Source organism: Amblyraja radiata, chromosome 8 (genome assembly GCF_010909765.2).
Source record: "Amblyraja radiata isolate CabotCenter1 chromosome 8, sAmbRad1.1.pri, whole genome shotgun sequence".
Classification (NCBI taxonomy): domain Eukaryota; kingdom Metazoa; phylum Chordata; class Chondrichthyes; order Rajiformes; family Rajidae; genus Amblyraja; species Amblyraja radiata.
This window is the reverse complement of record NC_045963.1, coordinates 20,316,162-20,338,755: the sequence shown is the minus strand read 5'-3', so window position 1 is coordinate 20,338,755 and position 22,594 is coordinate 20,316,162. Positions and strand designations below refer to the sequence as shown.

The 22,594-nt window shown below is 44.5% G+C and overlaps 1 protein-coding gene across 2 annotated transcripts in view; it reads right to left on the bottom strand.

Moving 5' to 3' along the window:
* smyd2 (SET and MYND domain containing 2) overlaps window positions 1-20,911 on the bottom strand; it is a 46,614-nt gene extending 25,703 nt beyond the window's left edge. The window contains exon 1 of one of the 2 annotated variants that reach the window (XM_033025346.1): window positions 20,484-20,911. In XM_033025346.1, coding sequence (XP_032881237.1) covers window positions 20,484-20,644 — 161 coding nt within the window. In that variant the 5' untranslated portion in view covers window positions 20,645-20,911. The remainder of the gene's footprint in view (window positions 1-20,483) is intronic. The other variant, XM_033025345.1, reaches the window with a different exon arrangement.
* Window positions 20,912-22,594: the final 1,683 nt, after the last annotated feature.

Sequence of the window (22,594 nt, the reverse complement as noted above, 5' to 3'; positions counted from 1 at the left end):
CTATTCAGCTCCTTAAGCTTGTTCCACCACTCCATATTCCCACCTACACCAGTAATCTTTCTCACTCTGTTATCAAAAACATACCTGCTGCAACAATATTTTAAAAACGTTGTATTTACCGAAGAGTTGCACCCTCAACCACTGTTACACGAACAAAGATGCTTGGCGATCCATTCCCAACTGCTCTTTGGAAAATCTGACAACCAGGCTCTACTTCTACTCTACTTCTACTTCCAGCTTAAAATAAACTGAAGAGTGAGTATCCGGTATGGAAAGTCCTAATGTTTTGCTTGCCTCCTTTTTTCTAGAGAAATTACCCTGTTTTAAGCAAAATTGCTAAATTCCTTATAACATTTCAATAATATTTTTTTAAATGTAGATTGACTTTGTTTAATGTGAACCTAGTAAAGCATTCCATGCCAGCTCCAACTCAATGTAGATATAACCATGAAATGGTCACACCAAATCAAGTTGACTTCAACAGGTGTTCAAACCAACCTTTTTTGGAATCAAAGCCGTGGGACATTGACTAGGGCAAGACAAATGTCTTGAATGGGGGCACAGGCATTACAGTTATTGTCAATCATCACTTCTCATCTGACACTTCAGAAATGTTATGATGAACAAATAATTGTCCATGAATCAGATAGACGGAAATTTGCAATTTCCCTGATAAAGGATTTGTTGAAGCTTCTGTTTGGAGATGTACTCATAAGAGTGTAGAGGTAGAACTTGGATGGAGAGAAATGGAGAATGGCGATCACAATCAGAGATCTTCACTTTGGCAATTGTTACAAACGTGGTGGAAATGTCATTTGAAACAGTAAATTTGAAGCACTAACCATGACTGTGGGTAGGAGGATTTACATGCAGATCTTCAAATAAAGGAGGGCAATTAATTGAACGGAGAAAGCAAGAGGTACAATAATGATGAACACGTTGTGGACTAGGGTTGAAAGCATCAAATGATAGCCATTTAGAAATATAATACTTGACTGGATTATTTCAAAACAATAAAGAGGTGCAAGATGGAGCCACCTCCACATGTTTCCAGTAGCAAGATGAAGGTAAACAGTTGTCAACCCGGAAATGACAAGAAACTCATCATAAGATCTCGGATGCCCTCAAAATACAACACAAATACCAAGACAGATGCTCTCTCTCTCTCTCTCTCTCTCTCTTAAATCTCACAACTCTCAGTTTAAGCCTATGGCCTCTACTTTTAGAATCATTTACTCTGGAAGGAAAAAAAAAGTACATTCACTTTATCGATGTTGTCATGATTTTGTATACTTCAGCAAGGTCATTTAGGGAGTTAGATTTTGTATACTTCAGCAAAGGAGAATTTAGGGAGTTAGGAGGAGAGTTAAGGAGAAGGACCGCAAAGGTAACAATCTCGGGATTACTGCCTGTGCCACGCGACAGTGAGAGTAGGAATGGAGCGAGGTGGAGGATAATTGCATGGCTGAAGGACTGGTGCAGAGGGCAGGGATTCAAGTTTCTGGATCATTGGGACCTCTTTTGTGGAAGGTGTGACCTGTACAAAATGGATGGGTTGCACTTGAACCCGAGGGGGACCAATATCCTGGCGGGGAGATTTGCAAAGGCTACTGCGGAGACTTTAAACTAGAACGGTTGGGGGGAGGGACTCAAATAGAGAAAGCTAGTAGACAGTGTGTGAGACAGGAGGCAGAGGAGGGAAGCACTCAGACCCAACATGTAGGGGGAAAGAAGAAAACAAATAATAATAAACAGCGAATAAGAAGTGGTGGGGTTCTTAAATATGTGAGCAGAGAGACAGAGGGGTGTAAAATGAGGGTAGAAGCAATAGGTAGCAAGGTGAAAAGTAAAAGTGGCAGGCAGACAAATCCAGGGCAAAAATCAAAAAGGGCCACTTTTCAACATAATTGTGTAAGGGGTAAGAGCATTGTAAAAAGGCTGGGAGCTGAACATTCCGGGATATTCAATATTCAGGAGGGATAGACAGAAAGGAAAAGGAGGTGGGGTAGCGTTGCTCGTTAGAGAGGAGATTAACGCAATGGAAAGGTAGGACATTAGCTTGGAGGATGTGGAATCGATATGGGTAGAGCTGCGAAACACTAAGGGGCAGAAAACGCTAGTGAGTGTTGTGTACAGGCCACCTAACAGTAGTAGTGGAGTTGGGGATGGCATCAAACAGGAAATTAGAAATGCGTGCAACAAAGGTAAAAGAGTTATAATGGGTGACTTCAATCTACATATAGATTGGGTAAATCAAATTGGCTGGGGCGCTGAGGAAGAGGATTTCCTGGAATGTATGTGGGATAGTTTTCTAAACCAACATGTAGAGGAACCAACGAGAGAGCAGGCTATTCTGGACTGGGTATTGAGTAATGAGGAAGGGTTAGTTAGCAGTCTTGTTGTGCGTGGCCCCTTGGGCAAGAGTGACCATAATATGGTTGAGTTCTTCATTAGGATGGAGAGTGACATTGTTAATTCAGAAACAAGGGTTCTGAACTTAAAGAAAGGTAACTTTGAGGGTATGAGACATGAATTGGCCAATATTGACTGGCAATTGATTCTTAAAGGGTTGACGGTGGATATGCAATGGAAGGCATTTAAAGACTGCATGGATGAACTACAACAATTGTTCATCCCAGTTTGGCAAAAGAATAAATCAGGGAAGGTAGTGCATCCGTGGATAACAAGGGAAATCAGGGATAGTATCAAAACAAAAGATGAAGCGTACAAATTGGCCAGAAAAAACAGCCTACCAGAGGACAGGGAGAAATTCAGAGTCCAGCAGAGGAGGACTAAGGGCTTAATTAGGAAAGGGAAAATAGATTATGAAAGAAAACTGGCAGGGAACATAAAAACTGACTGCAAAAGTTTTTATAGATATATGAAGAGAAAGGGATTAGTTAAAACAAATGTAGGTCCTTTGCAGTCAGAAACAGGTGAATTGATCATGGGGAACAAGGACATGGCAGACCAATTGAATAACTACTTTGATTCCGTCTTCACTAAGGAAGACATAAAAAATCTGCCGGAAATAGCCGGGGACCGCGGGTCAAATGAGATGGAGGAACTGAGTGAAATCCAGGTTAGCCGGGAAGTGGTGTTAGGTAAATTGAATGGATTAAAGGCCGATAAATCCCCAGGGCCAGATAGGCTGCATCGCAGAGTACTTAAGGAAGTGGCCCAAGAAATAGTGGATGCATTAGTGATAATTTTTCAAAACTCTTTAGATTCTGGAGTAGTTCCTGAGGATTGGAGGGTAGCTAATGTAACCCCACTTTTTAAAAAGGGAGGGAGATAGAAAACGGGGAATTACAGACCAGTTAGTCTAACATCGGTAGTGGGGAAACTACTAAAGTCAGTTATTAAAGATGAGATAGCAGCCAGGGCCGGATTTAGATGAAGAGAGGCCCTAAGCTGTTCCACTTGTGAGGCCCCTCCGCGTTGGTTTTCAGCGCTGGCGGCGAGGCAGCAACCGGACAGCCATGGCGGCCAAATCTCCCACAATTCAAAGCGAGGGAGAAAGTGCCCAGCGCCGACCAGTTGCCGTTGCAGTGCGCATGCGCAGGGCGGCCGATGATGTGCTGGCCGTGGTTGTGCGCATGTGCAGGCCACAGCAATGCGCATGTGCAAGGCGGCCTGCCGTGCCGGCGGATGAGGAGCGAGCGGAGCCCGGCGGCCCGGACACGGATAGCGGGGGGAGATGGAGAGAGAAATAGAGAGGGGGGCCCGCCCAGAGTTGAACGGTAGGTGTCCTGCCTTGGCGGGGCCCTAAGCTTAAGCTTGTCCAGCTTATATGTAAATCTGGCCCTGATAGCAGCACATTTGGAAAGTGGTGAAATCATTGGACAAAGTCAGCATGGATTTACGAAAGGTAAAACATGTCTGACGAATCTTATAGAATTTTTCGAGGATGTAACTAGTAGAGTGGATAGGGGAGAACCAGTGGATGTGTTATATCTAGACTTTCAGAAGGCTTTCGACAAGGTCCCACATAAGAGATTAGTATACAAACTTAAAGCAGACGGTATTGGGGGTTCAGTATTGATGTGGATAGAGAACTGGCTGGCAAACAGGAAAGAGAGAATAGGAGTAAACGGGTCCTTTTCACAATGGCAGGCAGTGACTAGTGGCGTACCGCAAGGCTCAGTGCTGGGACCCCAGCTATTCACAATATATATTAATGATTTGGAAGAGGGAATTGAATGCAACATCTCCAAGTTTGCGGATGACATGAAGCTGGGGGGCAGTGTTAGCTGTGAGGAGGATGCTAGGAGACTGCAAGGTGACTTGGATAGGCTGGGTGAGTGGGCAAATGCATGGCAGATGCAGTATAATGTGGATAAATGTGAGGTTATCCACTTTCGTGGCAAAAACAGGAAAGTAGACTATTATCTAAATGGTGGCTGATTAGGAAAAGGGGAGATGCAACGAGACCTGGGTGTCATGGTACACCAGTCATTGAAAGTAGGCATGCAGGTGCAGCAGGCAGTGAAGAAAGTGAATGGTATGTTAGCATTCATAGCAAAAGGATTTGAGTATAGGAGCAGGGAGGTTCTACTGCAGTTGTACAGGGTCTTGGTGAGACCACACCTGGAGTATTGCGTACAGTTTTGGTCTCCAAATCTGAGGAAAGACATTCTTGCCATAGAGGGAGTACAGAGAAGATTCACCAGACTGATTCCTGGGATGTCAGGACTTTCATATGAAGAAAGACTGGATAGACTCGGCTTGTACTCGCTGGAATTTAGGAGATTGAGGGGGGATCTTATAGAAACTTACAAAATTCTTAAGGGGTTGGACAGGCTAGATGCAGGAAGATTGTTCCCGATGTTGGGGGAGTCCAAGACAAGGGGTCACAGTTTAAGGATAAAGGGGAAATCCTTTAGGACCGAGATGAGAAAAACATTTTTCACACAGAGAGTGGTGAACCTCTGGAACTGCCACAGAAGGTAGTTGAGGCCAGTTCATTGGCTATATTTAAGAGGGAGTTAGATGTGGCCCTTGTGGCTAAAGGGATCAGGGGGTATGGAGAGAAGGCAGGTACGGGATACTGAGTTGGATGATCAGCCATGATCATATTGAATGGTGGTGCAGGCTCGAAGGGCCGAATGGTCTACTCCTGCACCTATTTTCTATGTTTCTATGTTTCTATGTCACCCCTCAGCCTCCTCGGCTCTGAAGAAGAAATCCCAGCCAATCCAGCTTCTCCTCATAACTCAAGCCCACAGCTCCATGTGACACCTGGTGAATATTTTCTGCATCTTTTCCAATTGAATGATCTTCCAATGGCTGGGAAACAAGAACTGTATAGTAGACTGGGGCCCACAATAGGGTGGAGCTTTTCTTCCTGATGTGGTGAAAGCTGTTGGGCTACTTAAAGAGCTATAAAAAACGTAATGAGTATGGTCAAGGGGAATAACCACAGTATTATTCCTATAGATAAGACTAAAACTAGAGGACAAGGTGAGAGGGGAAAGATTTAATCGGAACCTAAGAAGTTACTTTTTTCATAGAGGGTGGTACATATATGGAATGAGCTACCAGAGGAAGAAGTTGAGGTTGGTATAATAACAATGATTTAAAAGTCTTCTGGACAGGTCATAGGTAGGAAAGGTATAGAGGGGGTAGGGGCCAAATGCAGGCAAATTGAACGAGCTTAGGTAGGCAACTTGCTCAAAGCCCTGTCCCACGGTATGAGTTCATTCCAAGAGCTCTCCCGAGTTTGCCCCGATTCGAACTCGGAGTTTTACGGTAATGGCCACTCGTCGGTACTCGGGGCTCTCGTTGACATTTGTCAATATTTTGAAAAATCTTCATGAGTCTTCCCATGCTTACCTGCCGTTAGCGAGTCTTCCCGAGTACCTGCCGTTTGTGGTTAGAGCCGCTAAGAGATGTCCCCGAGCTCCGACGTACCCGCAACGTTAATTCTCCGTGCTTACTGCGAGTTTGATTTTTTTTAAACTCGGGAGAGCTCCTGGAATGAACTCGTACCGTGGGACAGTGCTCTCAGCATGGACATGTTGGGCTGAAGGGCATGTTTCTGCCATTAATATCCCGTTAAATTTCACGAATAAAATTCCACTTGTAAATGGTCCAAAAATCACGACACCCCAAAACACTCAACAGCCAATAGGGAACTTTTAAATATGATAAATAACCAGAACAGTTATAGCTGATAACAAATAGTCAAAGAGCTAGAGTAACTCAGTGGGTCAGGCAGCATCTTGGGAGGACATAGATAGTTGATGTTTCAGATTGGGAGCCTTCTTCAGGGTCTGAAGAAGTGTCCCAACTCGAAATGTCACCTATCTATGTACTCCAGGGATGCTGCCCAACCCACTGAATTACTCCAGCGCTGTCCTTTTTTGTAACCCAGTATCCGCAGTTCCCTGGGCCTGCAGTTACAAATAATATTTGTTTCTGGATACACATTAGCCACGTCAATGGGAGAACTCCGATGATTTCCAAATCAGCAAAATGAGATCTGCTAGGGAAAGGGTCTCTATCTGAAAAATAAATCTCCAGCACTGACCTACACTCAGATATATCAGCCTGGATCTCCAGCATCAGTCTGGATTTCTTCTCAAATCCCTAGAGAAACACCCAAAGGTACAACTTTCATGAGGCAAGAATATTGCAATTTCAGCCATTTGATGGTTCATGTTTTAGGACAAAAGTAAGAAACATCATATTGGAAAAATACATGGAAAAAAAGGCATTAAGTATAATCTGTAAAACCAGTATTATTTAGAATAGGCTATGCAGAAAGCAAAATATCAAAAGGATGCTTTAAAAAAAGCTATATGTCAAGCAACCCTGTGTAGAAAGAAACTGTAGATGGTGGTATATGCTAAAGATAGGCACAAAGTGCTGGAGTAACTCAGCGGGTCGGGCAGCATCTTTGGAGAAATAGGACGGGTGACGTCGGGATCAGGCTTTTTCAGACTGAAAGTAGAGGGGAGGGAACTGGAGGTAAGAAAAGGCCAGAACCTTCCAGATATGGACTACAGACTTGAGCGAAGAGATGCCACTGTGCTTCCTCTTACATCTCAACTCTCAGCAGAGCCAGCACCAGGTGACAGAAACATAGAAAATAGGTGCAGGAGTAGGCCATTCAGCCCTTCGAGCCTGCACCGCCATTCAATATGATCGTGGCTGATCATCCAACTCAGTATCCTGTACCTGCCTTCTCTCCATACCCCCTGATCCCTCTAGCCACAAGGGCCACATCTAACTCCCTCTTAAATATAGCCAATGAACTGGCCTCAACTACCTTCTGTGGCAGAGAATTCCACAGATTCACCACTCTCTGTGTGAAAAATGTTTTTCTCATCTCGGTCCTAAAAGACTTCCCCCTTATCCTTAAACTGTGATCCCTTGATCAAGGAAGGGTGGAACCCATAATGGCTCGTTGTTGGCTGGGGAAGAAGTGATAACAAAGGGATTCAAGGATGTGAACAGTGGAACTATGAGGACAATCAGAGACCCGTTGAGTTACTCCAGCACTGAGTCTATCACGCAATCATGCTTGCTTTACTTCAATGCTGCTGGTCAAAAATCATAGACTATATTAAAACAAGAGCAAAAAAGTTTACGGGTTACACCTGCAAGCTTCTACTACAATTGATTTGGCCTATTCTACAACATGAACATCATAAGAGTCTAGATTGATCATATTTTGCAACTGGATAACTCACAGCTTTTGCCAATTAGTTTTGGGCATCTGTGACAGTTGAAATATAAACATTCTTAAATGGCGATGGACGATCAAACTCCACAAAGTGTATAATTGGTAACTCATTAAGGGGCTGTCCCACTTGGGCGACCTAATCTGCAAGTTTAGACGAGTTTGCCCTGGACTCAAACTCGTCCTAGGAGGTCCTATGAGGCCGCTGGAACTCTCCTGCATGTTCGAGGGAAGTTCCCGCCTACTCGCGGCCTCAGGTAGGTCGCGGAAAATGTTTCAGTATATTGAAAATGTTTCCGCAAGTAAAATTTGGTCGGCATGGGTCATTTTCACTCGTAGTGCAGTGGACTGGGGTCGCCTAGGAAGACTGACCGGTAGTAAAATGCCCGCTAAACTTTATTATACGTATTAAAAGTGTCTCCACTCCTTCTCTCCCCTTCAGAGAGAGAGAGAGTGAGTGAGTGAGTGAGTGAGTGAGTGAGTGAGTGAGTGAGTGAGTGAGTGAGTGAGTGTGTGTGTGGTCGCTAGATGCAGCTTGCGGTTCGGTCAATCCAGCTCCTGGTTTCAACACGGCCGGTTGATCCAGCTCGAGGCTTTCCAGGCGAATGCCCTCGAGCTTGAAGGTCCAAGACACTCTTCTGGACTCGCGGATTAGGTCGCCCACGTGGGACAGGCCCATTACACTATATAGCAGGAGAATGTTATGTTCCTGTTGACAGTCACACCTCCGTCTCCTGCACCCATAAAATCTAAACCCGAGGAGCACGTAACAGTACAGTACAAGAACAGGTCCTTCGGCCCTATATGTCAGTGCCAAAACATGCTGCCCAAAACAAATCTTATCTGCCTGCACATAATGCATATCCCTCCATATGCATGTGCATATTCAGAGGTCTCTTAAATGCCACTATTGTATCTGCCTCAACCACTACCATCGGCAATGGGTTTCAGGCACTCACTACCCTCTGTGAAAAGAAACTGGTCCCACACATCTCTTAAAATGTGCTCCTCTCACCTTAAAGCTATGCCTTCCAGTATTTGATTTTTTCCATCTTGGGGGAAAAGGTTCTGACTATCGCATCCATGCCTCTGGTAATTTTATATACTGTTCTTGTGCTGTACTATTGCATCTTCCAAGTGTTCAGTGAATCACCTAATCCACACCTGGTTTTGCACTCAGTCCGCCCAGGCCTGCTGGATCTCCCAGTTGCTAATCTTTTTAACTGCACATCCCATATGAACCCTTCTGTTCTGGGCCTCCTCCATTATAAGAGCGAGGCCATATACAAACCAGAGGACCAGCACCTTGTATTCAACTGGGGTAGCTTACAACCCAAATGATATGACCATTGAATACTCCAATTTTAAGTACTCCCCCCCCCCCCCCCTCACCCTTCCCCCTCTTTCCTAAGCTCCAAACCCTGGTACACACCCATTTCCCTCACCAGCCCCCCCCCCCCCCCCCCCCCCCACCCACCTACCTTTACCCTACTCCCAGCCTCTTCCACCTGGCTTTACATTTCACTTCTCTTCTTATCCAACAACCTTTTGTGTCATAGAGTGATACAGTGGAAAAACAGGCCCTTTGGCCCAACACCCACATCGGCCAACATGTCCCAGCTACACTAGTCCCACCTGCCCACATTTGTTCCACATTCCTCCAAACCAGTTCTATCCATGTACCTGTCTAATTGTTAATTAAATGTTGGAATAGTCCATTCCACAACTACCTCCTCTTGCAACTTGTTCCATAAAAAAAGCTACTGTAATGCGCCCTTTTAAATTGCCCCTCGGGGACGAATAAAGTGCTTTGAAGTTGAAGTTGATACACCCACCACCCTTTGTGTGAAAAAATCACCCCTCAGATTGATATTAAATCTTCACCTTAAATCTCTATCCTCTGGTCCCCGATTCACCTACTCTGGGCAAGACCCCTCATCCTCCTGTACTCCAAGGAATAGAGTCATTTACATCTTCCTTTGTCCACACATTTGCCACTCAAACTCACATTATCTGTATCCACCTATCACTTGGAAGGCTTTGCCCTGTCCAATTCTTTTCCTGCTTTCTCGCCCCTACTCCAATCAGTCTGACGAAATGTTCCAAGCTGAAACATCGCTGCTTCCTGCCCTCCAAAGATACTGCCCGACTCGCTGAGTTACTGCTACACTTTGTTTGCGATTGGGTTTGCATGGCAGGTACAAGCCTTTTAAAAAAGAGTGTACATTTAGGTACAGTACAAATGCATATGATGATTGACCATCTATCGAGAAGCATTTAACAAGAAACATACTATCAATACATTGTTGCATTTATATTAAATACATGCTTTCAGTTTTTGCTTTAACACAGGGTCTTTGTTGGTCAGGTTTCCTTTATGAGACAATACTTGATACAATGTAATTACGTGTTAATCATCAAATTGATACTATTACCCTTGCAGTTGTCAAAAGAAAACAAAGTTGAAAAAAAATAAGGGAAGGGAACAATTTAGAAAACCAGCATTGCAATTGTTATCCATTCCCACCCTCTGTAGCATGACCCAATTTCCCACTCACTGCAGGTGCACTGATACAGTCATCACTAATAACAAAGCACAACATGCCTAGCTGATTCTATATTAGGTTAAAATAGAAAAGAGGCAGCTGCAAACACACAATTAGAAGAAAGTTAAAGTTCAGACAAACCAGAATGGGTTGACTGGAATCAAAGGTTGGCAAGAAATTTTTTTTTTGATTATTGGGAAGAGAAAATAGCAGGAAGCATACCAGGTAAATTTTCATGAGCATTGGGAAAATCTTTATGGTAAATGTTGGGCTCATAATGCCGTAAAGCAGGGGTGGGCAACCTTGTTCTGCATAGGGGCCGGGACGCATGTCTGTGAGTGGATGGTGGGCCACATCTATCACGTGTACACATGGATCCCGAGCCGGATGGTAGTCATCAAATCACGTGTTCACAGAAGGTAGACAAAAATGCTGGAGAAACTCAGCAGGTGAGGCAGCATCATGCAATCCTTGCATGTCTCACCCGCTAAGTTTCTCCGGCATTTTAGTCTACCTTCGATTTTTCCAGCATCCGCAGTTCTTTCTTAAACGTGTTCACAGAAGGTGAGCGGCCGTGCTGACGGCATTGCACAGGATGTGGCACAGCCAGAGCTCGGGGCGCCCCGCCGCTGCTGGGGGCACCCGGCCGCTACTGGGAGCACTGCTCGTGAAGCCCGGCCGCTGCTTGGGGCGCTCGGCGGGCCGTATGATTATGGGGGGAAAAATTTGCCTGCGGGCCGGATGATTTCGGGTCACGGGCCGCATTCGGCCCGGGGGCCGTAGGTTGCCGACCCCTGCTGTAAAAAATCAAACTGAATGCAGAAAGTACTGAGGAGAATAATGAACATACAAGTTGGGCGCCAGAGTTAGACTGGCAACAGTCTTCTGTTATAAAGCGGCCCTTCAAGCCTGTTCTGCAGTCTATAAGATTATGGTTTCTCTATGTCCACGGCATTGTTTTACCGTCTTGCTCATTAAGTATTTATCAGTCTGAAGAAGGGTTTCGGCCCGAAACGTCACCTATTTCCTTCGCTCCTTAGATGCTGCTGCACCCGCTGAGTTTCTCCAGCATTTTTGTGTACCAAGTATTTATCTAGCTCTGCCTACAAGAGACTCTGCTTCCACTGCCATTTATAGAACAGATCCAAAAAGCACCTTAATTTTGTAACCTTGTATTTTTGAAGTGAGAAAAGGTTCTCCCACAACAGGAAGCATTCTCTCCCCATCAAGTCATATTCTTATACTTCAATAAAATCGTCTCTCAATCTTCTAAACTCCATCAGATAATCTTAAAATCATACACTCTATCCCATATGACAAACTGCCCTATTCAGATATTAGTTTACTAAAGGCAAAGTGCTGGAGAAACTCAGCAGGTAAGGCACAATCTCTGGAGAACATGGATAAACAGCATTTCATGTCGGGACCCTTCTTCAGGTCAAAATCTTCACCTATCCATGTTCTCCAGAGATGCCGCCTGACCTGCTGAGATACTTCAGCATATTTTTTTTTTGCTCAAGATTCCAGCATCTGCAGTTCCTCGTGTCTACTTAATTTAGTAAATCTTCTATAAAATCCTTCCAATGCATTAATAATCAATCTTAAATTTGGAGAGCATCACTATACTCAGTTCTTGAGACATGACCTCATCAGTGCCCCATATAACCTTCCTACTTTTGTATTTAATTTCCCTAGAAATAAATGCTAACATTCTGTTGTTTTTTGGAAATCATACACAAAGACCCTAGATCCACCCCTGCAATATCTCACCATTTAGATGATATGGACCGTAAAAAAAGGATAATTTCACATTTACCACTTGTCCACTAACTTAACTTAGCTCTTTGAATCTCTTTACATCCTCTTCGCAATTACCTTCCTACTTTCGAGTTATCAGCAAAGTTAGTAGCCGTGCTTTGTGCACCTGGATTCAAGGCATTCATACAAAAACGTTGCAACTCCCAGCATTAATTCCTATAGTACATCATCTTGCCAAGAAAAACCGTTCCATTTGTGTCTACTTAGAGAGTTCCCTGTCAATCTTCAACCCACACCAATATGTTAGCTACTACATTATGACCTGTTATTTTCCACATTAAATCTGATCAGTCAGAAGAAGGGACTCGACCCAAAACGTCACCCATTTCTTCTCTCCAGAGATGCTGCCCGAGTTACTCCAGCATTTTGTGTCTATTTTGTTAAGGCACCTCAAGATTATTTCTGGACATTTTGCAGAGTGGGCAACACAAGAATACTCACATATCTTTATCAGAAAAAAAACAGCTCAATGGGGAAGAAGGACTAGGCCAATTAGGCACCAAAATACATGGAAGATGTGATATTAAATGTGCCATGCATCTCTCTTCTATAAAGATGACAGTGCTGTCAATGTCACAGTAAAAGAAAGCTTTAAAAAAAATGCAACAAAAGCTTTTCACTGTACCTCAGTACGCACTAAACTAGTGGTACCAGAATTTAATAGAGATACACAAAACGTTGGCTCATCTCAAAGTAGGGAAGCCTCTGGTCCTGACGGGATCCATCCGACATTGTGTAACACAGAAAGGAACTACCATCTGGTCACAATTTTCTAGTTCTCCTCGGATGTGGAATGGTTCCAAAATTTCACAATGGAAACTGCAATTACCTGTTCAGAAATGATCTGTAGTTGTTGGGTTAACTCAACGCAAATAAGTTAAAAAAAAGATACCAAAACTCCCAACTCTGGTATCACACCATTTGCTTCTTATTTTTTAGAATTATTCAATTATAACAGGTATTATAAAGGGGGAAGAAGTTGAGACACATTGCAATTTTCTATAAGGCAAGGTCATGGAATATGTGCATATGTTAATAACAGAGTTGCAAGTGCATTTGTTCACTAACAACCACTCCCTTCCCCCTCCCTCCACATAACTTCCATGAAGTATTTGAAGGCTGAGGTTGAGGTATAATATAGACTTTCTAAAAGATATTTGGTAGATTTGTTATCAAAATGAAGCTCTTGGAATTGAAAGGGCAATGGCAGCAAGGATGAATGAATGAATGAAGTTTATTGGCCAAGTATTCACATACAGGAATTTGCCTTGGTGCTCCGCCCGCAAGTGACAACAACATACAGTGACAGTTAGGAATTACACATAAAGCATTAAACATTAATAATAAAACATTATTCATTAAACATGTGAATTAAATAAAATACCAGAGCAAATGGAGGCTACAGATTTTTGGTTATAGAGTAGAGCTTCTACTCATGGAAAAAAGCTGTTTTTATGTCTGGCTGTGGCAAGTCTGGAGTCGCCTTCCAGAGGGAAGTGATTCAAAGAGTTTGTGGCCAGGGTGACAGGGGTCAGAGATGATCTTACCCGCTCGCTTCCTGGCCCTTGCAGTGTACAGTTCATCAATGGAGAGAAGGTTGCAGCCAATAACCATCTCAGCTGATCGGACGATTCTCTGCAGCCTCCGGATGTCGTGCTTTGTGGCTGAGCCAAACCAGACCATGATGGAGAAGGTGAGGACAGACTCCACGATGGCCGTATAGAATTGGACCATCATTGCCTGTGGCAGATTGTGCTTCCTTAGCTGCCGCAGGAAGTACATCTTCTGTTGTGCCTTTTTGACTGTGGAGTCGATGGTGGCCCCCCATTTCAGGTCTTTGGAGATGATGGTTCCCAGGAACTTAAAAGGCTCCACAGATGTGACAGTGGTATTGTTGATTGTGAGTGGGGTGAGGGGAGGGGGAACTCTCCTAAAGTCTACTATCAATTCCACTGTCCTTTGAGGATTGGGCTCTAGGTTGTTGCGATGGCACCAGGACGCCAGCTATGTCACTTCCTGTCTGTAGGCAGATTCTTCCCCATCCTAGATCAGTCCAATCAGGGTTGTGTCGTCCGCAAACTTGCGAAGTTTGACAGAGGAGTCAGTGGAGGTACAGTCATTGGTGTAGAGAGAGTAGAGGGGAGAGTACGTAGCCTTTGCTGAGAGTGTGCGGGTCCGAGATGTGCTTTCCCAGCCTCACATGCTGCTTCCTGTCTGTCAGAAAGCTGGTGATCCACCGACAGAGGGGTTCAGGCACAGTCAACTCGGAAAGTTTGGAGTGTAGTAGCTCTGGCACAATGGTGTTGAATGCAGAGCTAAAATCAACAAACAAAATCCTCGCATATGTCCCCTGGCGGTCTAGGTGCTGGAGGATGAAGTGCAGGCCAAGGTTGACTGCGTCATCCACAGATCTATTGGCCCGATATGCAAACTGCAGAGGGTCCAGCAAGGGGGGATTTGTGATATTTTTCAGCTTGGCCAGCACAAGCCTTTCAAGGGTCTTCATGACTACAGAGATCAGTGCGACAGGCCTACAGTCATTAAGACCAGTAATCCTTGCCATTTTGGGTACAGGGACAATAATGGAGACTTTGAAGCAGGCAGGGACAGTACAGATTTGCAGGGACTGGTTGAAAATGTCTGTGTAGACCGGTGCCAGTTGTTCGGCACAGAGCTTGAGAGTAGAGGGGGAGATTTCCGGCGTTTCTGTCTTCTGAACAGCCTCTCCACCTCCTTTATTCTTCTTGTTGATGATGGAGAAGTGATGTTGTGCAGCACGGAGGGGATGGGTACTTGGGTGATTGGAGAGGGGTGGGTGGGAAAGGGTGCAGTCTTTTCAGACTGGAGTCTTGCTTTAAGTAGGTGTGAAGTAGTGATTGGGGAGGAGTGGGTGTAGAAAGGTCCAATCTTTGCAGACGGAGGTCAGGCTGTGAGTGGGTGTGACGTGTTGGTTGGGGTGGGAAAGGGTCCAGTCTTTTCAGACTGGAGTCTTACTTTAAGTAAGTGTGAAGTGGTGGTGATTGGGGAGGACTGAGTGTAGAAGGGGTCTGGCTGTGTTTGTTGGGGAAGGGGGAACCAGGGTTACGTTTCCCCTTGTCAAACTTGCAGTAGAACTCATTCAGGTCGTTGGTCAGCTAACGATTGTCCAAAGAGCGGGGGGCTTCCCTCTTATAGCTGGTGATTTCTTGCAAGCCCTTCAAAACTGAAGAAGAGTCATTAGCTGAGAACTTGCTGCTTAACTTCTCAGAGTACCTTTCCTTGGCAGCTCAGATTCCTCTTCTCAGCTTGTACTTTGCCTGCCTGTGGAGGTCTGCATCCCCACTCCTGTAGACTTCCTCTTTAGACTGTCGGAGCTGTCTGAGTTCTGCAGTAAACCAGGGCTTGTCGTTGTTGATTACATTACAATGTAAATAGTAGACAATTTAATGCAGGTAGGTTTGAGGTGATCCATTTTGGCAGAGGGAACAAGAACAGTGAATTGTGTAGGAGGAACTGCAGATGCTGGTTTAAACCGAAGATAGACAAAAGGCTGGAGTAACTCAGCAGGTCAGACGGGTTTCGGTCCGAAACGTTGCCTATTTCCTTCGCTCCATAGATGCTGCTGCACCCGCTAAGTTTCTCCAGCATTTTTGTGTACCTTCGATTTTCCAGCATCTGCAGTTCCTTCTTAAACATGTTGTCTGACCTGCTGAGTTACTCAGCTTTTTGTGTCTATGAACAATGAACTATTATGTTAAATAGAATAGAGGAAGGAGCGGCTTGGGAATGTGTGGACATCAATCTGTCAAGGTATCAGGACAAGTTGAAAAGTTTATGTACAAAAATAGACAAGTTACATCAGACATGTTGGTAGAAATGATATCAAGGAGTTGGAAAGAGTACAAGGGAGATTTAGAAGAATCGTGCCAAGGATGTGAACCTTTAGTTAGCGAGAATGACTTGAGGACAGAAATTAAAGGAAGATTTAAATGCATTTCAATTCACAATACGTTTGGCATGATAAAGTATATGGCAAGTATAAAAGTAAGTGGTTAAGGAACCAGGGCAGTAAGAATTGAGGAAATAAAGCAGTGAAAAATCGCAGAAAGATGCAGGAGCAAAATGGTTATAGTAGTTGGGGATTTAACTGTTCCAATATTCACTCGGATTGTCTTAGTTCAATGGGATTAGATGGCATGGAATTTGTTCAGTGCATACATGGATTTTTTTTCGATATAATATGTAAAGAGTCTAACTAGAGATGGGGCAGTGATTGACTGTATTTTAGGAAATGATATTAGGCAGGTGATGAGGGATAGCTGATGTTTTAGTTCGGAATAGAAAGCAATGATAAACAGGGCAATTGCAAACTGACGAGGCCCACATCAATAATAAGGAAATTATTGGCGAAAACCTTAAGGGGCAAGATTTGTGTACATTTGCAAAGGCTAAGGCTCATCACAAATAGTTGGCACAGCATTATGTAGGGGCAGTCCCCTCTGACTAACTTGATTTGAGGTAGAAAGCAAAAGGCATGTCATTGGATGTTGTCTATAAATGAGATCTGTGGTGGTTTGCATAAGAGTGACGTACTTTGGTGGGATCGGTCCAGAGTTATGCACGAGGTCTTGTTTGAGAGTTGCCTTCGTGCCTGTGGAAGGCAGAGGGCAGTCCACCAGCCAACAAAGCAGCAGCCTTATCTACAGGTTTAATGACAAGCAAGTGTTCACAAGTTATAGGAGTAGAATTTGGCCATTCGGCCCATCAAGTCTACTCTGCCATTCAATCATGGCTGATCTCTGCCTCCTAATCCCATTTTCCTGCCTTCTCCCCATAACCCTTGACACCCGTTCTAATCAAGAACTTGTCTATCTCTGCCTTAAAAATATCCACTGACTTGGTCTCCACAGCCCTCTGTGGCAACAAGTTCCACAAATTAACTACCCTCTGACTAAAGAAGTTCCCCCTCACCTACATTTTAAAAGAGCGCCCTTTAATTCTGAGGCTATGACCTCTGGTCCTAGACTCTCCCACCAGCGGAAACATCCTTTCCACATCCACTCTATCTATGCCTTTCATTATTCTGTAAGTTTCAATGAGGTCCCCCCTCAACCTTCTAAACTCCAGTGAGTAGAGGCTCATGGCTGTCAAACGCTTTTCATATGCTAACCCACTTATTCCTGGAATCATTCTTGTAAAACTCTTCTGGACCCTCTCCAGAGCCAGCATATCCACCCTCAGATATGGGGCCCAAATTTACTCGCTGTACTCCAAATGTGGCCTGACCAGCGCCTTATAGTGCCTCAACATTACATCTCTGTTTTTGTAATCCAGTCCACGATATAAATGCTAGCATTGAATTTGCTTTCCTTACTGATTCGACTTGCAAATTAACATTTTGGGAGTCCTGCACCAGCACTCACAAGTCCCTCTGCGCCTCCAATTTTGGGATTCTCTCTCCATTTAGAAAAGAATCTACGCCTTTATTCTTATTACCAAAATGCAGGGCTCCACACTTTGCTGTACTGAAGTTCATCTGTCTACTCTCCTACCCTGTCCAAGTCACAAAGCCAACATGAAGAGAAGCAGTCCCAGGACTGACCCTTGCTGAACTCCATTAGTCATTGGCAGCCAACCTGAAAAAGCGCCTTTTATCACAACTCCCTGCCTTCTGCCATCCAGCCAACTCGCTATCCATGCTGGTATCTTTCGTAGCAGCCTGACGTGCAGCACCTTATCGAAGGCCTTCTGAAAATCTAGGTAAACAAGAGCTACAGCCTCTGTCCATCCTGCTATTAACTTCCTCAAAGAACTCCAGCAGATTCGTCAGGCAAGATCTTCCCTTCACAAAACCACTGGTCAGGCTAACCAGCCTAGAGTTTCCATTCTTCTGCTTTGCTCCCTTCTTGTACAGCAGGGTGATATTCACAAGTTTCCAATCTTCAGGAACTACTCCTAACTCTAGTGACTCTTGAAATATTACAACGAATGCCTCCACAATCTCTGAGGTCACCTCCTTCAGAAGCCTGGGGTGCAGTCCAGGTGACTTATCCACCCTCAGACATTTCAGTTTTCCTATTACTTTCTCCTTGGTAAACGCCACTCCTCTAACTTCCATCCCCTGACTCTCTAGGATTGCAGGCACACTGTAGGTGTCTTCTACTGTGAAGACTGATGCAAAAAAACACATTGCCTGTATGACCAAGAGGCATACCAACCCCTTTACTTCTCAAAAGGTTAGGGAAATTAAGCATATGTCCAATAACTCCCACCAAATTAGACTTTAGACATACAGCATTGAGAAAGGCTCTTTGCGTCCATGCTGAAAAGTGATCACCTCGTACATGATCCTACATAGACTAGGGACAATTTTACAATTTACCGAAGCCAATTAATCTACAAACCTGTACACCTTTGTAGTGTGGGAGGAAACCAAAACACTTGGGAGAAAACCACACGGTCACAGGAAGAATGTACAAACTCCATACAGACTACACCTGTGGTCAGGGTCGAACCCACGTCCCTGGCAGCAACTCTACCATTGCACCACTGTTCCGCTCTTTTACAGATTACTAAAGATGTACTGTAGAAAACATCCTATCCAGATGCATTGTAGCTTAGTATGCCAACTGCTCTGCCCAAGACCACAAGAAATTAAGCAGAAGGTTATGAAGGCAAACCAGCCCCTCCAATCAACTACATTTATACTTCATGTTGCCTCAGGAAAGCAGCCAACATAATCAAGGGCCACTCACATCAGGGAAGGAATAAAGGAGGACCCGGATTGTGGGGGGTGGGAACAATGAACCATGGAGGATCCGGCGTGAGAGGCCGCTGTGAGGAGGAGGGGGGGGGGGGGGGAGTTCTTATGCACTGTCTTCAGGTTGTTTATAATCAAGAGAAGAGTTTTTAAAAAATCAGAAAAGGAAATCTAAAGATCGCAAACTTCAGTGGGGCATGACTCTCTCTCATCTTTGCACTTTTGAAATATTGGCTTGGTCATAGGAGAGGATAATTGTGGAGGGGAGTTATTCTGACTGTGAGCAATGCTGGGACAGACGGACAAGCAAGTGCGTGCACAAACACAAATCTACAGACCACACTAAAATTGGCAGAGTTGTGGATAGTGCGGGTTGTCAAAGTTTACAGCAGGATGTAAATCAGTTAGAAACGGCAGATGGAGTTTAATCTGGACAAGTGTAAAATGGTGCACTTTGGGAGGTCAAATGTCAACTGTGAAGTTTGTGGATCATTGATGTACAAAGGGATCGGAGTGCAAATCCATAGCACCCCAAAAATGACAACAAAAGTAGATAGGGTGGTCAAGAAGATATATGTCATGCCTGCATCAGTCAGGACATGAAGTATAAAAGTTGGCAAGTCATGCTGCAGCTGTATAGTAAGCCATCCATCGTTCTGGTTCTCACATTACAGGAAGGAGGAGACTGTGGAGAGGGTAAAGAGGTGGGATATTCAGGATTAGAGAATATTAACTATGAAAGGTTGGACAGACTTAGATTGCTTTCCCTGGATACATCGGAGTCTGAGGTGTGTGCTGATAGAAGTATGTAAAATTATGTGAGGCATAGACCTGCCTTGCAAATCTTCTTTAAACTTTCCCCCTTTCACCTTAAACCTACGCTGTCTAGAATTTTATATTTTCACCCTGGCGAAAAAGACTTGGGCCATCTATCCTGTCAATACAATACAATACAAATAAAAGGTATTGTATTGTATTGTATTGACAGGATAGATGGCCCAAGTCTTTTTCGCCAGGGTGAAAATATAAAATTCTAGACAGCGTAGGTTTAAGGTGAAAGGGGGAAAGTTTAAAGAAGATTTGCAAGGCAGGTCTTAATTTTTCACGGAGTACTAGGCGCCTGGAACACAAACCAGGGGAGGTCATGTAAGTAGATACAGCATTTAAGACGCATTCTGACAGGCATATGAACAGACAGGGAATGAAGGGATATAGACCATGTGCTGGCGCTTGGGATTAGCTTGGTTTGGCATCGTGACAAGCAGGCACTGATATCACGGGCCTAGGGGCCTGTTCCTGTGAGGCACTGTTCTATACTCTTTAAAATAGATCATTCTATAAATGACACTGAATTCTCCAATGAGTGGAATTCCAACTCCATACAAGAACAGCGCTCCGTAAATACTTCCAGGGTGAAAGGATCAAGCGTGGTCAACTTGGCTTTCAACGGACACCAGCACACCAATACAAATTATATTATCGAAATAATTAAGCTATTCAAATAAAGTGTTTTGGACCTTCCGTGTGCAGCTTGCCCTTAGGAACATGAAAACCACCGAGATACTGAGCGCTGGCACCTTGCAACCATTGAGCCGGCTCCTACCCACACAAGGACCCATCATCATGGGATCTCGTCATCCTGCAAAACAACGTTAGTGAGCAAGTTTGCAGCGAAGACGTTGGTCTCACGTACCGGGTGAAGCAGTGCTCGCAGTGGTTGCCCCGCTCGTTGACGGTGAGGACGTGTGTGTAGGCTGGGCATGTGAAGAGCAGCTCGCCTATCTGCAGGTCCTTGCGAGTCTGCAGCCCTCTCCCCTTGCCCTCGCTCAGGAACCTCTCGGCGGCCGCTGGCATGTTTCACAGCCCAGATCTTCCGCCTCTGCAGCCCCCCTTACCCTCCCCCGGAAGACAGGCTCGGCCGCAAGGCGCTGGGCTGGGCTGATCTGGGCTGCGTTCTGTTGCTGCGCTGCGCGAAGCTGCCGCTGCCGCTGCCACTGCCCGGTCCGCCTTCACTTTGTTCTCCGGCGAGTGAGCGAGCGAGCGAGCGAGTGGACCCCGCAGCCGCCCGTCCGACCCAGTCCCAGTGCTGCGTCTCCCCCGTGCCCGCGCACCACCATCCGCTTCAATGGGAGCCGACCCGCCGCGCTCGCTCCCGCGACCAGCCCTGTGCTCACCCGGGTCCTAGCGCCCGCCCGCCGCCTACCTCCAACCTCCCAAGAAGCCCCTCAAGTCTCACTGACAACTTATTTTTTTATTTTAATTTTTATTATTTATTTCGAACAGAATATAAGAATAAAAAGCGAGTGTGAAACAGCATACAAAAAAACAAAACAAGAATATTTATAAAGTGTCATAAACAATATCTATAAATAAATGAAATCGTATGTGTCCGAAACAAAAACAAAAATCGTTCTCAATGTGAAACGTTTCGTGGACCTGCCACTAAACTTTTATTTTTTAAGAAATTTGGGAAAACGTCACCCATTGCTTCTCTTCAGAGATGCTGCCTGTTCCGCTCAGTTACTCCAGCATTTTTTGCCTTATCTTTGGTTTAAACCCGCATCTGCAGTTCCTTCCTATACAAAATTATTATGTATTCCCTATCTTTACAGAGTTATAGAGGACCAATAAGTCGGAGTAGGATTGAGAATTACAGTGACAGGCAACGAGAAGTTCAGGGTGGTCCCATGGACTAAATGCAGGTGCTCCACGTATGGTGGTTACCCAACCTGCATTTGATTTCTACAATTAAATCAATCTTGAAGTTAAAAATGAGCAGGAAGGAACGACAGATGTATTATGATGGGGGGATGGTGGGGGTTCAGAGAGGTTAGGTCTGAAACAGGGTCTCGACTAGAAACGTCACTCATTCCTTCTCTGGAGAGATGCTGCCTGTCCCGCTGAGTTACTCCAGCATTTTGTGTCTATCTGCATTATTTAAGGCCAGCCTGCATTCTTTAAAAAGGGTGCATTCCAGAACTTGGGAAGCATTGAAAATGACATTAGTGAAGTGAGGTTCACTAATTGAGGCCTTGAAGAGGGTGTGAATTGTCATTGATCCCCCACCAAGGCCCAGAAGGCACAAAGGATGGCACCTGTTGTCAGTGGCAGGATCACAACCAGGATATAGTGCTGCAAAATGCCGATGAACTCATCTCTGGGGTTGAGGTCAATGAAGGCAACTTTGAAGGTCACAGTCTATCAACACCACCAACAGCTTCCAGGGACTGCAGCCCCAGTTTTACTCACTCACAAATTCTATCAGTCATTCCTACCATTCATACAATCACGCATACTTTGAACTTCTCCAAGCCAAACACCCACACCCCACAGCTTAAGCATAAAAATGGCCTTTAATAAAACCTGACAATGTGCACTAATGTCATGTGATTTTTTCTATTACAAATCTAAAATTGTGGAGTACAGAGGCAAATAAATAAATGATGGGTCTTTGTCCCAAACATTATGGAGGGCACTGTATAATAATATAATAATAATAATAATAATATATCTTTTATTTTATTGTCATTGCACGTCATATACACACACACACACGCACACACGCACACGCACGCACGCACACACATATGTCTGTTTGTGTATATATGTGTGTGCATTACACCAAAGGGCACAGCCTCAGAATAAAATGACATATCATTAGAATGGAGATGAGGAGGAATTTCTTTAGCCAGATGGTGGTGAATCGGTGTAATTCATTGCCACAGACTGCAGTGGAGTCCAAGTCCTTTGGGTATTTTAAAAATGGAGATTCATAGGTAAGGTTTAATTAGTAAAGTTGTCAAA